This window comes from Stegostoma tigrinum, chromosome 14 (assembly GCF_030684315.1).
Source record: "Stegostoma tigrinum isolate sSteTig4 chromosome 14, sSteTig4.hap1, whole genome shotgun sequence".
In the NCBI taxonomy this organism is placed as follows: Eukaryota; Metazoa; Chordata; class Chondrichthyes; order Orectolobiformes; family Stegostomatidae; genus Stegostoma; species Stegostoma tigrinum.
This window is the reverse complement of record NC_081367.1, coordinates 41945063-41963498: the sequence shown is the minus strand read 5'-3', so window position 1 is coordinate 41963498 and position 18436 is coordinate 41945063. Positions and strand designations below refer to the sequence as shown.

Here is an 18436-nt window from a genome sequence, read left to right as displayed (position 1 = left end):
CCTTGTTATCTCAGCCAAATAATCTGTCTCCCACGGTGTTGAGAAAGAGATTTTTGAATATGTTGGATAGTTTCTTTATCTTGGCAGTCACCTCCCTGCGGCTGTCATTGACAAGATGATTCGGCATTGGATCATGTGTGTCAGCTCAACCTTCTACACGTTCCAGCAGTGATTGTTTGACAGCAAAAATCAACACAAGTCCTAATGTACAGCATAGCTGACATTATCACATTTCCTCTACTGCACTGAAATTTGGACTGTGTATCTATGACACACAAGATTAGATTAGATTCCCTACAGTGTGGAAACAGGACCTTTGGCCCAACAAATCCACACCACCCCTTGAAGCATCCCACCCAGACCCATCTCCTTATAACCCACATACCCCTGAACACTACAGGCAAATTAGCATGGCTGATCCACCTAGACTGCACATCTTTGGACAGTGGGAGGAAACCAGAGTGCCTGGAGGAATCCCACGCAGACATGAGGCGAATGTGCAAACTCCACACAGACAGTCGCCTGAGGTTGAAATTGAACCCGGGTCCCTGGTGCAGTGGGACCACAAGACCATAAGACATAGGAGTGGAAGTAAGGCCATTTGGCCCATCAAGCCCACTCCACCATTTAAATCATGGCTGATGGGCATTTCAACTCCACTTCCCTGCACTCTCCCCGTAGCCCTTGATTCCTTGTGAGATCAAGAATTTGTTGATCTCTACCTTGAAGGCATCCAACGTCCCGGCCTCCACTGCACTCTGCGGCAATGAATTCCACAAGCCCACCACTCTCTGGCTGAAGAAATGTTGTCTTTATTCAGTTTTAAATTTGCCCCCTCTAATTTTAAGGCTGTGCCCATGGGTCCTAGTCTCCCCGCCTAACGGAAACAACTTCCTAGTGTCGACCCCTTCTAAACCATACATTATCTTGTAAGTTTCTATTAGATCTCTCCTCAACCTTCTAAACTCTAATGAGTACAATCCCAGGATCCTTAGCCGTTCGTCATACGTTAAACCTACCATTCCAGGGATCATCCATGTGAATCTCCGCTGGACATACTCCAGGGCTAGTATGTCCTTGCTGAGGTGTGGTGCCCAAAATTGGACACAGTGAGGCTGCAGTGCTAACCACTGAGCCACCATGCCGCCCTTTAGTATAAAAATTATATCTCCTATGTAGCATAGTTCAGTGTTAAAGAGTGTTGACGTTGAACCCAGCTCCACATATATTCAGACAAAACTCCTTCACCATCAATGTTGAAGGACTAGATACAATTTCAACAGCCAAAAAGCATCTCACTGGCCAGATCCTGTTTTCAGTGTTCCAGAGAGGACAAAAAATGCGTTGGGGTATTCTGAAATTCTCCTTGAAGCACGGCAAGGTGCTCAGTAGTGACTGGGACATGCTTGTCGCCAATCATTCAAAATGGCAACAACTTGCCCACCTGCTGGGAAATCCTGCTCCATGTGCGCAAAGATTGGTGAATCAAGAATCATTATTCAGTCACATTAAGCTCCATGGCTGAAAACTGAGCCCCTTACTATAATAAAACAATAATTATTAGATTGAATTATATGTATCACAACCAAATATGGATTACAAAGCCAGCCAGTATGGATTTCTTCATGTAAAATCATTATTTAAATATCCCATGCTGGAGTTATTTAAGAGGTCATGTTTGCTTAGATAAAAGACACAAAAATATCTAGAAGTACTAAAAGGTCTAGTTAGAAATAAATTTATAACTTATTTTATTCATGTAAATGCCACTAGCAAACCTAGTATTTGTTGTCCTTGGAAAAGTGATGGTGAAACAATTTCTTGAACTAGACAGGTTGGTATTTCTAGATTGTTTTGTGTCCTTTATCTTATTTATTTATAACATAATATCTATAATTCCTTCATTTTCCCATTGTAATTTCTCATCTTCAGAGGTCCCTTTACTGATCTCTTTTCTACACATCTGTCAAGCATTTTATACCTAACCTGTTTGCTCTTATTCTACCTTCACTTTGTCAATTTCTTGGTCATTTTGATAAATGCTAATATCTTCTCTTACTATCTGCCACCCACAAAGGAATTTCTACTTTAGATCCAGATCAAGGCAATGATTCTTCACAGGACTGTGACCGAGCATCTAAGTCTAAATCCATGGTGCTACAGGCACCTCAGCTGCACACAGATGATGAAGAACAATGGAAGAATGATAGTGATAGTGGATCCCTGGTTAGCAAAATGGAGTTACTGTCACCGTAGATGTAGAACGTAGAACAGTACAGCGCAGAACAGGCCCTTCGGCCCTCAATGTTGCGCCGACCTATGAACTAATCTAAGCCCCTCCCCCTACACGATCCCATCATTATCCATATGCTTATCCAAGGACTGTTTAAATGCCCCTAATGTGGCTGAGTTAACTACATTGGCAGGCAGGGCGTTCCATGCCCTTAGCACTCTGAGTAAAGAACCTGCCTCTGACATCTGTCTTAAATCTATCACCCCTCAAATTGTAGCTATGCCCCCTCGTAAAAGTGAAGTCATCATCCTCGGAAAAAGACTCTCACTGTCCACCCTATCTAATCCTCTGATCATCTTGTATGTCTCTATTCAATCCCCTCTTAGCCTCCTTCTCTCCAATGAAAACAGACCCAAGCCCCTCAGACTTTCTTCATAGGGCCTGCGCTCCAGACCAGGCAACATCCTGGTAAATCTCCTCTGCATCTTTTCCAATGCTTCCACAGCCTTCCTGTAATGGGGCGACCAGAACTGCACGCAATAATGTGACTCTGGGATGATATGTTGCTTCCTTGCGGTCAAGGCAAAGGATGTCACAGGAGTGGCAGGATATTGTCCTGGGGAGTGGTGAATAGCCAGAGATCGTGGTTCACATTGCTACCTAATGAATTAGGCAGAAAGGAGAATCACGTCCTAAAAGGAGGTTTCAGGAGGCTCGGAAGTAAATTAAAAGTTGTACCTTGAAAGTAATAATTACAGGATTGCTGCTATTATCATGTGTTTGTAAGAACCCCCTCCACTTCCTCCAGTGCCGGTAGATCCTTCCTCTAGGAAGGAAACTGTAAACAGTACTCCAGGTGAGGCCTCAAGTTCTCTTGGAGTCAAGTTCTCTGTGTTTGTTGATGGCTTCCTTCATGGAGTACCAGGCTTCTAGGGACTCCCGTGCCTGTCTCTGCTTTGCTTGTCCCAGGATCTTGGAGTTGTCCCGGTTGAATTGGTGGATCTCCTCATCCATGTGGATACAGATGAGTGAGAATTGGTCATGTCTTTTTGTAGCCAATGGACGTCTGTGTACCCTTGTTAGTTTCCTTCCAGTTTGCCCGATGTAGTGTTTGTCACAGACTCAGTAGGGAATCTTGTGTGTGGCACACAAACCCATATCAACCCTACGGCAACTGCTCACCCGAATCAAAGACGCACTTCCCACAATAGACAGAACCAAAATCATATATAAGAACCTGACCCCATATACACTCCACTGCAATGGAAAACTGGAAGTGAGGTAACCCAGTTCAAAGGACTCCAGAGTTTAAAAACCAGGCAGGAAAACACAACGGTGCTTCATCGGAGGCTGCAATGATCATGTTACCCAGCAGGGTAATGAAACATCTGTGGAATGACAGTGAACCAGCTCGGTGAGCCAGCCAACCACAAATTATGAACAATTACAGTACCAACACTGGTCCCTGAGGCACACCATTAGCCAGTGATCACCAACCAGAAAAAAAATCCATTTATCTTCAGAGATAGTGGGAACTAGTAGGAACTGCTGATGCTGGAGAATCTGAGATAACACAGCAGGTCAGCAGCATCAGAGGAGCAGGAAAGCTGACGTTTCAGGTCTAGACCCTTCCTCAGAAATGGGGGAGGGGAAGGGGACTCTGAAATAAATGGTGGTGGGATGCAGTGGATGGAAGGTGAATAAAGGAGGAGATGGATGGAGAGGAGACAGACAGGTCAAGGAGGTGGGGATGGAACCAGTAAATGTGAGTGTAAATGGGGAGTTAGGATGTGGGTTGGTCAGTCAATGGAAGACAGGTCAGTCAAGGAGGCAGTGATGAGGCTGGTAGGTAGGAGGTGGGGTTGGGGGTTGGTCAGTGAGGTGGGAGGAGTGGATTGGTGGGAAAAGGGATGGACAGGCCAAGGAGGTGGGGACGACCTGGGCTGGTTTTGGGATGAGTCAGGGGTGGAGCGATTTTGAAGCTTGTGAAGCCCACATTGATACCATTGGGCTGCAGGGTTCCCAAGTGAAATATGAGATGCTGTTCCTGCAACCTTCAGGTGGCGTCGTTGTGGCACTGGAGGAGGCCCAGGATGGACATATTGTCCAAGAAGTGGGAGGGGGAGTTGAGGTGGTTTGTGACAGGAAGGTGCAGTTGTTTGTCACGAACCGAGCGTAGGTGTTCCACAAAGCAGTCCCCAAGCCTCCGCTTGGTTTCCCCGACGTAGAGGAGGCCACATTGGGAACAGCTGATACAGTATATCACGTTAGCAAATGTACAGGTGAACATCTGTTTAATGTGGAAGGTTTTCTTGGGGCCTGGGATGGCAGTGAGGGGGTAGGTGTAGGGGCAGGTGTGGACCTCAAGCTTCAAAATCTCCTCATGCCTGACCTCATCCCAAAACCAGCCCAGCTCGCCCCACCTCCTTGACCTGCCCATCTTTTCTTCACCTATCCACTCCTCCCACCTCACTGACTAACCCCCAGCCCCACCTCCTACCTACCAGCCTCATTCCCACCTCCTTGACCTGCCCATCTTCCCTTGACTGACAAAGCCCCACCCTAACTCCCCACCTACACTCACCTTTACTGACTCCATCACCGCCTCCTTGACCTGTTGATCTCCTGTTCCCCCCATCTGCCCCTTTTATCCATCTTCCATCCACCTCCCCCTTTCTATTTATTTCAGAGTCCCCTTCCCCGCCCCCATTTCTGAAGAAGGGTCCAGACCTGAAACATCAGCTTTCCAGCTCCTCTGATGCTACCAGACCTGCTATGTTCATCCAGCTCTACATCTTGTTATCATCATTTATCCTCAGTCTTTCTGTTAGTTAATCAATCCTCTATCTATGCCAAAACATGACCCATAACAGAATGAATAATCTTATGTAGCAACCTTTTGAGCAGCACCTGGCCAAATGCCTTCTGGAAATCCAGATACACCATATCCATTAATTTCCTGTTGTCTACAGCACATGTGACGTCCTCAAAGAATTACAGTAAATTAGTTAAACATGACCTACCTTTGTTGAACCCATACTGCATCTGCCAATGGGACAATTTCCATCCAGATGCCTCACTGTTTCTTCCTTTGATGATAAATTCAAGCATTTTCCCCACCACAGAAGTTGAGTTAGCTGGCCTTATCATTACTCACCTTTTGTCTACCTCCTTTTTTAAACAATGGAGTCACATTTCCAATCTCACCAGAGTTCAGCAAATTTTGGTAAATTACCATGAACACTTTTGCAGTTTCCCCTGCCATCTCTTTTAGTACCCTGGGATGTATTCCATCATTGTTAGGAGACTTGTATACCTTTAGCCCCATTAGCTTGCCCAACATTACTCACCTCTTTGGAGATAATGATCGTTTCTAGGTCCTCACCTGCCATAGCCTCCTTGTCATCAGTTATTGGCATGTTTTTTTTATCCTCTACTGTGAAGACCAACATCATATAACTGTTGAATGCCTTGGCCATTTCATCATTTCCATTTTTAAATTCCCCTTCTCATTCTCTAAAGGACTTTTTGTTTTATATATTTGTAGAAACTTTTGCTGTCTGTTTTTATATTCTGAGCTAGTTTACTCTGATAATCTATCTTACCTTCGTAGATTTTTTTGTGGCTTTCTGTTGACATTTAAAGATTTTCCAATCCTCTGATTTCCGACTAATCTTTGCCACTTTGTATGCATTTGCTTTCAATTCGATACTCTTCTTTATATCCTTATTTATCCATGGCTGATTATCCCTTTTCCAACAGTCCTTCTTTTTCATAGTATGTACTTTTTCTGAGGACTGTGAAAAATTGCTTTGAAAGTCCTCCACTGTTCTTCAATTGTCCCACTCTATGGTCTTTGCTCCCAATCTACTTTAGCCAACTCTTTGTGGTCTCCTTTGTTTAAACATAAGATACTGGATTTTACCTTCACACCTTCCCACCTTCAATCTGTATTTTAAGTTCAACCACACTGTGATTGTTCCTTCCAAGAGGTTCCCTAACTGTTAGTTATTCCTGTCTCATTACACAGGACCAGACCTAGTATAGCTTGCTCCCTCATTGGTTCCATTACATACTGTTCGAGGAAATTACCGCCAATATGTTCTACAAGTTCCTCCTCAAGACTGCCTTAACCAATTTGGTTTGACCAATCAGTATGTTTTAGATGCATCCAATATTTCTAAGCTTATTGCCCGCCCCACTGTAATGTTACTCGGTGATCTTTGGACTATGCCGATCAGTGACATTTTCCCCTTTCTATTTCTAATTTCCACTCATATTGACCTAACCATTTTCTCCACAGAACCTACATCATCTCTCACTAGCACCCTGCTGTCATCCTTAAATATCAGAGCTATACTACCTCCCTTTCCTTGCTGTCCGCATTTAAGAATAGTCTGTTACGTCTGGACATTTAACTCCCATTTGTGACAAACCTGTACCATGTCTGTAATGGCAACTAAATCATACCCATTTGTGATGATTTGTGACATCAACTGATCAACCTTGTTTTGAATGCTAAGAGCATTAAGATAAAGTGCCCTTATGCTAGTTTTTATACCTTAATTTTGAATCTTAACAGCCCCACTGGGAGAACATGTGTTTTTAAACATTCGTTTTCTGTCACTACCTGGTTTCCACTACCTTAATTTGACATTTCACAGCCTCTTCTTGCTTTTTATTTACTGACCTGATTCTCTTTTTTATTTCCTTAATCCTCCATCCACTCTAGCTAATTCAGAGCCTTCTCTTATATTCCCATTCCCCTGCCTGCCTAGTTCAAGGCACAAGGACTTTCGGGAAAAGTGAATCAACAATTGTTAAACAAACTAGAGGGCATCAGTTTAAGGTAAGAGGGAAAAGAATACATGGGAACCTAAGAACCAACTTTTTTTTTACACAGAGGATGGTGCACATATGGAATGGGCTGGAGCAAAAGGTTTGAGGTGGTTCATTAACAAGGTTTAAATACAATTTGGATGAATACATGGATAAGAAAGGTTTAGAAGGATATGGGCCAAGTGCAGGGAATTGGAGTTTGCGTGGATGGACATTTTCGTCGGCATGGACCTATTTGGGCTGAAAGGCCTGTCTTCATGCTGTCAGACTCTATGACTATGACTATGCCTATGACTAAGACTAAAAACAAGTCAAAGATTAAGTTAGATCAAAGAAAATGGCTTCTAAGAATGTGAGAAATAGTGGTAAGTCTGAATACTGGAAGCAATTCAGGGCCCAGTGAAGAAGGACCAAGAGAGGGAAATGAGAAGTTAGATGCAATCTATCAAGGAACCCAGAGGACAACTGCTCAAAGGTGGTATAAAAACAAAGTTGCCGGAAAAGCTCAGCAGGTCTGGCAGCATCTGTGAAGGGAAAAACAGAGTTAACGTTTCAGGTCTGGTGACCCTTGCTCAGAACTTTCGTTTTTTATTTAGTATTTAACTCACTGCCATACCTCTTCTAAGCATGCCCACCTTGAAGAAGTTCTGCTCCTTTCTCTGACAGAATTTCCATTTCAATCTTTCTTCTTGCCCACCGACATTAATTTCACTGTCACTCCTGGTGTTTGACTAGGTATTTGCTAAAGCTTGTTTCCACAGCCATATCACATTCCTCAGAGACTGTCTCCGGCTCAGACTCACCACATGCGGATTCCAGCTGAAGGTTCATCCCTCATGTTTTGAATCCTCCCAGGATTACAGATACCTCTGTGATGTTCAACATTCCATGGACTTGTCGCTCTCGCTGCATCCTGAGACCCACAATCTGTGCCATGCAACATCACAAGCACACTCTCAACGTTCCTCTACAGCAGCATCGCAACACACTGGCTCAGGGCTGCACCACTCCACAGCTCCACTTCATTCTCCAGCTCATTCATTGTGTCTTCAGTTCTGAGGAATGGTCACTGAACCTGAAATGTTAACTCTGTTTTTTCCCCCTCACATGCTGCCAGACCTACTAAGCTTTTCGAGTAACCTTGTTTTTGTTCCTGACGCTGCTTGGCCTGCTGTGTTCATCCAGCTCCACACTTTGTTATCTTGGATTCTCCAGCATCTGCAGTTCCCATTATCTCTTACAGCGCCTGCAGTTCTTTTGGTTTTTGTTCAAAGGTGGTATCGGTATGTGAAAAGATAAAGATTATCAAGGATAAATATAGGCTGCTAAACTTGCTTTCTCCAGCATTTTCTGTGTTGTTTCAGATTTCCAGGATCTGCCATTATTCAAGTGTGAGAGGGAGAAATTGGGTGCGTTCTGCTGAGCCCAAAGTCAATAAGAATCAAACAACACATGACTTGGGAGTGGGAATTAAAGTGGGATGGAGGACAAAAGCCATGCTTTGGAGTTGTCGAGTTCCAAATAGTGTCCTTTTGAGTGCTTTACCCAAAAGAAAACTGCATTTGCTCCCAAGGTTAAATAGTTGTCACTCGCTTTTTTAACAACAAATTTACAGGCAATGAATGATGACCCCACCCAATTCACATCTACTGAAACCATTGTGCTTGATGCTGCAACATTCTTGTCAGGCTGAAGGTGATGTTCCTTCTGCTCAAAGTCCTCACCTTCCTTCTCAGAAGACAGCTGACACTCTCACAGTTCTTCACCTTCATCATGACCCCTCTTGTTCTGTTCCAGTTATGCAGGCCCCAGCACTATGTAGTTCACTCTGGAATTCAATGCCAGGCCCTTACAGACCGATCCAAGCATCAGGGCTTCTTCTTCAGGAATCTGATTGTCTGCTCCATGATAGTGCTGGTGGAAGAATGGGCTATATTGTATCTATACTCAGACTCAGTTGGGACCTGCAGAACTGAGTCATCAGTTATGGTTGCAGAGGGCAGCCCTTGTCTGACAGAAGGCATTCAGCTCTTGAAGTGAACAAGCAATTTTGGATTTATCAAGGATATAGGCATTGTGCCATGAAAGATCAAACCCTAAATTAGCACAGGGGACTTTAAGAGCAGAAGCAATTGACAATTCTTTAAGATGGATATGCCACTCCCCATAAAATGAGCACACTCGTGGAAGTCTCCTGGTAACAGTGAATAGAAAGCCTTTCTGTTTTACAAATGCTGCTGGCTGTTCCCAGTGAGACCTAATGATTGGGTGATGGTGGTGTGTAGTTGATTACACCCATTACTTGTGGGAGCCGAGCAAAGGCTTAGATATTAACATCTGTTGAGATTCTGATTAATTCCTTGACCTTTGTCAACAGAGCATTTGTCATCTGCCATACGTATTTAAGAATTGGGGCCTTAGAAATACTGTAAATATCCCCAATGCATCAATAAAATGAGCCGCTGATGTGCAAGTGTAGCTATCGGGCGGAAAGTTGATGTGAGGTTTCTTTCAAGCCATGGCACTGCAGCTCATGTTATTGAAGTGCACACTGATAAGTAACTACCTGTGTTAGCTATCTCTGATATATGGAGAAGGTGGATGCACGTTCTGAGCAAATAATGACCCAACAATGCTCTTCCTCCTGAACTATCTTTCTTTGGCTGGTGTCAACTGATGGTCCTTGTGGTCCATGTTGTTGTGTGGCCAAGATACTCCCTGACAAATCCTTTCCTGCACAGACTGAGATTGTTAAGGATTGTTAAGACCATTGCAGACCCACAAAGTGAACAGTGTGATGAAGGCAGACTATGATGTGAGCACCTCATTGCTAGAGCTGCAATTTGCCAATTGAAATGCATGATCCTCACAAAAAGCACCGCATCGCACCCCGCCCTGGACTTCTTCCTATTCCATACTGGCTCCTCCTGTGACAACTTAATCTCCAGTAGAGAAAACATTGCCTGGCAGCATCTGATCTGCAGCAGGTAGCAGTTTTTGTTTTAACAGCCGGGTTGATGCACACTAACACTGAGGGTCTTCAATTGGACCTTCCCTGTCACTTCCCTGACTATTGACCTGCAATATGTGATGCAGCCACCTCCCTCGCTCGCACACGCAATAAGTTCACTGCAATAGTCCATTTGTAGGCTGAGCCTGCATGACCCTCAAGGCACTAACTTCTCACTCCAACCCCAAAATGTGTCAATGACTCACTCTGTTGATTCTTCAGGGCCTGGGCACAAGTCTACCTGCTGCAGCATTTGTGGTACCAAGTGTCACATCTCCCACTCTGACTCTCCCTTCCTGCAGTCTTCCATTGCTAATAACCCCTCTACTGCTGATTTAAGAGAGATAGGTGAGAATCTACCAAAAGGCCCAACTCTTCATAAACACTGAATCTCAACCTGCTGTTTTTAAAAGAAAATATCAGCTCATAGCTGAGTCAGTCACCCAGCATGTCATATTATCCTCTAAATAACACCATAAAGTCCTCCCCTATCGCTGACCCATGTATTTTTAATAGTAACTTGGACTGATCCACAGTTTATCTCTTACGCTGTGTATAGCGAATTCGTACCAACGTGTGACATTGTTTGCAAGATTTCCTGTCTATTTCTTTATCATGTTTCTATGATTCTATTTGAGTTTTATAACCACACATCCGTTTGGAAGTTACAAAGTCATTGACTTGGATTGCCTTTTATTGCTTGCTTGAGAACTGTCATTTATTAAAATAGATTCACTCTTCTGTGAAGTGGACCTACTCTTAATAGAGGTAAGGCATTCAAATTTTACTTTTGTATTGTAAAAAATCTGAAAAAATACTGCATCTGTCCAAATGAATAGTGGAGGAGAGGGTGATATTCAAGTGACTTGGATGAATGACCTGGCTGCAATAAAACATTGTAGATGGAATGTAAGTTTAGTTCATTGATACAGGAAACAAAATTCTTCAGAAAATATCTAAATTATAAATGACAATCTAACTTAAAAGCATATTGAAAACTGAGCAAACCATTATTACTGTTGGAAATAAATAGTCACCTTAATGATTCTGGTATGGCTGGTTATAATAAAGAGCCCAACTTCTCGGGAGCTGGTAATGCAGTTATACATTTGGAGAGTAAGCTATTTGAAGGATGTTTAACAGAGCACTTGTTCCACTATCCTCTGTGTACTCTAACAATTTGGAATACTAAAATTTTTACTCGACTGGTTTAGAAATCGCAGAGCAGTACATTTCCTGCACATCCCCACCATCAGTATTTCCTAAACATAGAGACATCAGCATTAATCATTATGACCCTTTAACTGTTTTGGCTGAAATGAGATAACTCGGTACAAAATGACCCTAGAACTATTTGCCCATTCCTACCCGTGCAGCTCAATTCAAAAGTCACTACAACGTTTATCCAACTGAGCTACTGTGGCAAACCCGCCAATTTTCATTAAAGGTTTTGAAAATGACCAGAATTTTTCATTAATATCAAAAACAAAATTAGATGACTTGTAAATAGAAAAAAATATACAATTCACTGGAGCTAGGAGTAAGTGTGATGGAAATATCCTTTGTTCTAACTGAGGTGCATTTAAAAAAAGTTTGAAGATGTAACCTGCATTCAGTTTCTAAGTGTTTAAAAAATCTATGAACAGGAGTGTCAGATATACTCCACAACCAAAAAAAGAAGTCACTCGAGGATCATAAGGTTAGTCAAACCTCACTTTTCTAGGTTAACAGTGGTAGTGCCTATTTGCCTGAGCCAAGAGTTCCAGGTTCAAGTCCCACCTGCTCCAAAGCTGCGTCATAATGTCCCCGAACAAAGTGAGGAAACATACTTTGTGGCCAGCACCTTCCACCAACTGAACTTTCTCCATTTTGATGCATATTCACTACTCAGTTTATGATTTTAACAAGTAACTATTACCTATAGTGAAAGCAATATTTTTATGGAAATAAAAATAAAATAAAAAAAAACAATATTTGTGGAAAGTCTTATTTTGTGGCAACTGCATTTTTAAGGATCCATACTTAAATTGATCAAATTTTATATTTTCTCCATGAGGCACCTTTAGCTCCTTTAATTTATTTTCTGTGAATGTTTGAGCTCAGCATTTAACTTGTTTTTACAAATTCTGCAGTGGAGCAGTAAGCTCTTCATGTTATAGGAACAAGATTGGGCCATTCAGCCCCTCAAACCAGTTCCACCATGTAACAAAATCGTGGCTGATCTGTGGCCTAACTCCACACACTTGCCTTTGGCCCATATCCCTTAATACGTTTGCTGACAAAAATGCAGGTATTTTATATTTTAAAATTAACAACTGATCCTGCATCCACTGCCATTGTGGAAGAGATTTCCAAACATCTAGCGCCTTTAGTGTGTAGAAGAGCTTCCTAACATCTCTCCCGACTCTTAGAACATAGAACATAGAACAGTACAGCGCAGAACAGGCCCTTCAGCCCACAATGTTGTGCCGACCATTGATCCTCATGTATGCACCCTCAAATTTCTGTGACCATATACATGTCCAGCAGTCTCTTAAATGACCCCAATGACCTTGCTTCCACAACTGCTGCTGGCAACGCATTCCATGCTCTCACAACTCTCTGTGTAAAGAACCGTCCTCTGACATCCCCTCTATACTTTCCACCAACCAGCTTAAAACTATGACCCCTCGTGCTAGCCATTTCTGCCCTGGGAAATAGTCTCTGGCTATCAACTCTATCTATGCCACTCATTATCTTGTATACCTCAATTAGGTCCCCTCTCCTCCTCCTTTTCTCCAATGAAAAGAGACCAAGTTCAGTCAACCTCTCTTCATAAGATAAGCCCTCCAGTCCAGGCAGCATCCTGGTAAACCTCCTCTGAACCCTCTCCAAAGCATCCACATCTTTCCTATAATACGGCGACCAGAACTGGACACAGTATTCCAAGTGCGTCTAACCAAAGCTTTATAGAGCTGCAACAAGATCTCACGACTCTTAAACTCAATCCCCCGTTAATGAAAGCCAAAACACCATATGCTTTCTTAACAACCCTGTCCACTTGGGTGGCCATTTTAAGGGATCTATGTATCTGCACACCAAGATCCCTCTGTTCCCCCACACTGCCAAGAATCCTATCCTTAATCCTGTACTCAGCTTTCAAATTCGACCTTCCAAAATGCATCACCTCGCATTTATCCAGTTTGAACTCCATCTGCCACCTCTCAGCCCATCTCTGCATCCTGTCTTCAGGCTGTAATTCTCAGACTATGACCCCTAGTTCTAGAAACCCGAACCAACAGAAATAATTTCTGCTAATCTACTCTGTCTTCTCTTGTTAATACCTTGAAGACTTTAATAACATCACCTCCTAACCTTCCAAATTCAAGAGAAAAAGGCTTAATTTTCATAATAGTCCAAGTATCATTCTTGTAAACCTACATTGTACTCCTTCTAAGGCTAACATCTCCTTCCTAAGGTGTGGTGCCCAGATCTGCTCACAGTTCTCCGAGTGGGGTCTAACCAGGGTTTCATGTAACCACACCATAACTTTTACATTTTTGTACTCCATTCCTCTAGATACATAAGCCAGCATTCCATTAACTTTCTTGATTATTTCTGCACTTATTTGTGACATTTAAAATATCTGTGCACCTGAATCCCCAAGTCTCTTTGGGCATCCACTGCATTTAACTTCATGTGATCTAGAAGTACCCTGATTGATCCTTTCTTGGTTTAAAATGAATTACCTCACACATGCTTACATTGAACTCCACCTGCCACAGTTTTGCCCATTCAACCTATTCAATCAATATCCCTTTGTAATATTATGTAATCATCTACCCGGCCTATAATACCATCAAACTTTGCCTCATCAGGAAATCTGAATATGTGACTTTCTATGCTATTATCCAAGTCATTAATAAATAGCATGAATAAAGAGGCCCTAATAGAGATCTTCTGTGGGACATCACTGATCACATCCTGCCCATTTGAGTACATACCCATATTATCCCCACTTTCTGTTGCCTGCCACTCAACCAATTTTCCAGCCAGCTTAGTAATTTCCCTCAGTTACATGGATTTTTAACGTTTGCAACAGTCTCTTTTGTGGTATTTCATCAAATGCCTTCTGGAGGTCCATATAAACAACATCTGTAGACAATACCTATCCACTACCACAGTCACCTTTTCAAAAAATTCAGTGAAGTCTGATAGGCATGACCTACCTATCATGATATCCTCCTTTTCTACTGTAAATACTAACGCAAAGTAATCATTCAACGTGCCTGGCGTTTTCTCGTAGTCATTGAATCACTAAAGTGCGATATTGTCAATGTTGCTCCTGACCACCTGCTTTCCATTTGTATAACTATAACTTTTTTCTGAATAATGTTGATTTTCCTGGCAAATTTCCCTTCATAATGCCTTTTAGTAACTCTTATAAACTGCTTTGTGGCCCTTTGTTGGTCTTTGTGTCTTTCTAGGAGGATCTGTGCTTGATTTTGCAGTTCTGTCCCTTTTCTTTTTAGCTGTCTATGACAGTTTTCCCCCTCAGAATATAAACAGATTTTGTATTGTGATGTCTAAAACACAAATCATCCACTATCCTTCACTTGTTTTGTCCATTAGCAGATTTTCTTAGTTGACTGTGGACAGTCTCTGTCTCATCTTGTTAAAGTGGCTTTACTTTGAATCAAAAACCCTAGTAGCTGATTCTTGCTTTTTACTTTGAAATGTTACATATCACTGTTTGATGTTCATGCACAATTAGGTTACTAATTAAATCCAGCTCAATACTCATTCCTATGTCCAATATTTCTTGTCCCCTTGTTGCATCCAGGACACATTGCTGTAAGAAACTATCCCAGAATACTCCAGAAATTCACTAATTTTCCGTCTGGTGCTTGTCTGCTTTTCCCAATCTCATTTTATGTTATCATATCCAGGTAACAACAAAAAATGTATCAAAATCTTCTCAATTTTATTGAGGTATTCTCAGTGTAACATTGACATGTCTATTCAATTTGCAGGTAAAATGGCTATGGTCCGGAGCTTGCGTCTCTTTGTAAGTTTGCAGATGATCAGTCAATATTTCAGCTGTCCTGAGGAATGTGATTGCTCCACAATTGCAGCACACTGTGGAATCAGCAGTGGAAAGATACCCACAAAAGTACCTGGGCTTTTACCAGCAAATTTATCGATTCTGTTCTTGGTAAACACAAAGATTGCCAAGCTAGAAGCGAACAGCTTTGCAGGGCAAGTAGCTTTGAAACAACTTGTGTTGAATGGCAGTCTTCTAACAGATGTTTCTGAAGGAGCTTTCAATAACCTACACAATCTTAGTTCACTAATGGTGGCAAACAGTTTACTGAAATTAATGCCTGTTGGAGTTCTTGACACATTGGTTAATCTTAAACAACTTTATTTAATTAAGAACAATCTGACCAAAGTGGATCCTGGTCTATTTGATCACCTTATTAACCTAGAAGAACTTTATTTATATCGAAATAAATTAGAAGCTCTTCCCAATGGTATTTTTGGCCGTCTTGGGTGTCTCATTAAATTGCATTTAGGGGGAAATCAACTTCGTGTTCTTCCAGCAAACATATTTGACAAGCTAAGGAATCTTCAAATTCTTCGACTATATGAAAATAAACTTAATGACATTCCTTCAGGCCTCTTTGATAAACTATTAAATCTCACTGAACTTTTACTTCAGGGTAATTATATTAGAAATCTTTCTAGTGATACCTTTTCTCAATTGCAGAACCTGAAGAAATTAATTATTGCAAAAAATAGATCAGTGGAAGTACAACCAACAACTTTTCATAACTTGATCAACCTTAATACATTGTCAATGTATTCTAATAAATTGGTGCAACTTCCAGTCAGCATATTTGGTAAGATGAAGAAGCTGGAGAAATTATATTTACATGATAATCAGCTTGTCAATTTTCCAGATAATATATTTTGCAATTTGACTAATTTAAAATTGTTGACCTTGAACCAAAACAAACTTGCCATCCTATCAATGCATATGTTTAATGGCATTAATGATCTTCAAATGCTTTACCTTCATAAAAACCATCTTACTTTTTTAAGCGATGATATATTTAGTCACCTTCAAAAACTGCAATACCTCTCACTGGATTCTAACCAACTTCATTCTTTTTCTGGAAATGTTTTTAACAACCTGAATAAGCTGACTACCATTCAATTAGAGTCAAACAGGTTGCAAAATATCCCACAAGGACTGTTTGATTTCTTACCAAGTATAAAGAAAGTTTACTTGTACAATAACATTTGGAACTGCGACTGTTGGATTTTATATTTGAAAAATTGGATTTTGGAAAACAAAAATAAGGTTATGAAGCTCAATGAAATAAGATGTAAAACCCCGATGGATTTGAATAACCAGCTTATTCTAACATTGAATGAAAGCCAGCTGAGCTGCAGTTTTCCACTGACAAATGTTACATCAAAAATGGAGGCTTATTTTCAAACAAGCAAGACTTCAACAGAACAGCATAGTTCTATGCACACAATACAATCAAAATCAATGCAAACAGAGGATGTGACATTTGCATCCATTCAGAAAGCCACAGATTCTACCACACTCGCTAGAGAAGATAGGTCCAGAGAGACAATGAGCTTTACCACAACTGATGATATTTCTTCAGCCAAGCTAATTAACAGCAACGTAACAAAAATAACAATGTTTCATAATGAAAAGATGATGAAGATCCAGAAATTGGGTTCTGCAAGAATTCCATGCAAAATCATTCTGCTTTTGTATATTGCTCTAAGTGCAATACAGTTATGCTTTATACTTATAACTTTGTACATTGTGTTTGCTGTTAGAAAAACACAGCTTTGTCAGATTAGCACATTCACTGTGCCTGTTGTTCTTTTGAGGCTTTCTGAAAGTTTCCCACATGCCACAGGATAGAATTACCTGGGTATGATTGGGGCGTCACTTACGGCAAGTTTGGATGAAGGATTTATACAACAGACTTTCACTCATTTATGGCAGATGATGGACACACAAAACTCCTTTCTTAACAGAACCATTACTACATCATTTTGAAAGCAATATAATTTAATGTTTTAGATATGGGAAATTGATCTTAAATATTGTGGACATAAAAAAAAGGTGCCTGAAAGATGCCTGAGTTGTTAAGTTGGGTATTGTAAGTGTAAGTAGTTTACATACATAGAATCCCTAACGTGTAGAAACAGGCCATTCGGCCCATCAAGTCCACACCACCCCTCCAAAGACATCCCAGCCAGACCCATTCTCCTATCGCTGCATTTCCCATGTCTAACACACCTAACCCAAAAATCCCTGGACAATACGGGCAATTTAGTACAACCAATCCACTTAGCCTACACATCTTTGGACTGTGGGAAGAAACCAGGCCACCCGGAGGAAGCCCACACAGACACGGATAGAATGTGCAAACTCCACACAGGCAATCACCCAAGGGTGGGATTGAACCAGGGCCCTTGTCACGGCTAGGCAAAATTAGCTGGTATGAAGTAATTAATGCTTTTGTTCTTGTTTCCAAACATTTTTCCAGAGGCTGTTCTACAAGCATTTTTTAGTCCAATTATAATGTCTTAAAAGTTTTTGCAGCATTGTTTTTGGAATTACCCTTTCTCCCTAGAAATTGGGAAGCCTTCTCTATCGATAGGGAAGAATGACAAAGCAACAATGGATGCCTCAGAGTGATCATAGAGTCGTTGCAAAACTGAAGGAAGCCATTTATCTGGTTGTGCTATTCTGATCTCTGCAGGAGAACTGCAGTTATTAACACTTCTTGCATTTTGTCATGGCCTGACAAGTATTTTCCATTTGGTACTTATCCGATTCCCTTCAAAGACCGCAAGTGAATCTGTATTTGGCTCATTAAAAAGCTTACTGTCATGTCACAGATATTTTACTTCTTTAAAATTGTGTACTTTGGCTCTTAGCCTTTCTGCCAATGAAAGCCATTTTACTACTTCTGTTTAGGTCCCTGGATTTTGAACATCTCCATCTAAGCTCCTCTCAAACTTTTCAAAGGGCATAAACACCAACTCTTTTTAAGTTACCTAATCAACTGAAGATCCTATCCCTGGAACAAATGTCATTGTTCTTTTCTTCGTAGGCCAATTATAAACTTAAATGAAAAGATTTTAAAACTTCAGCAATGGTGGTCAATTAATATAACTAGAATTTATAATGTTTCTTATGGCTCTGCAGGGTGAAAATTTGCATGCTGACAATCAGCCAGCAAGTACATTAAGAAAGAGATCCTTTTCATTTCATGGTTACAAGATGGCTCATAGATTCATACAGCATATAAATGGCCCTTCAGCCCATCAAGTCT

General features: G+C 41.3%; 1 protein-coding gene across 1 annotated transcript; it reads left to right on the top strand.

Annotated features, from left to right (window-relative positions):
* Positions 1-10746: 10746 nt before the first annotated feature.
* On the top strand, positions 10747-17428 carry LOC125457929 (leucine-rich repeat-containing protein 15-like). The gene is made up of 2 exons (XM_048542726.2): positions 10747-10850; positions 15095-17428. The coding sequence occupies exon 2, from the start codon at positions 15100-15102 to the stop codon at positions 17011-17013; it is 1914 nt and encodes a 637-aa protein (XP_048398683.1). The 5' UTR covers positions 10747-10850; positions 15095-15099; the 3' UTR covers positions 17014-17428.
* The last annotated feature ends 1008 nt before the right edge of the window (positions 17429-18436 follow it).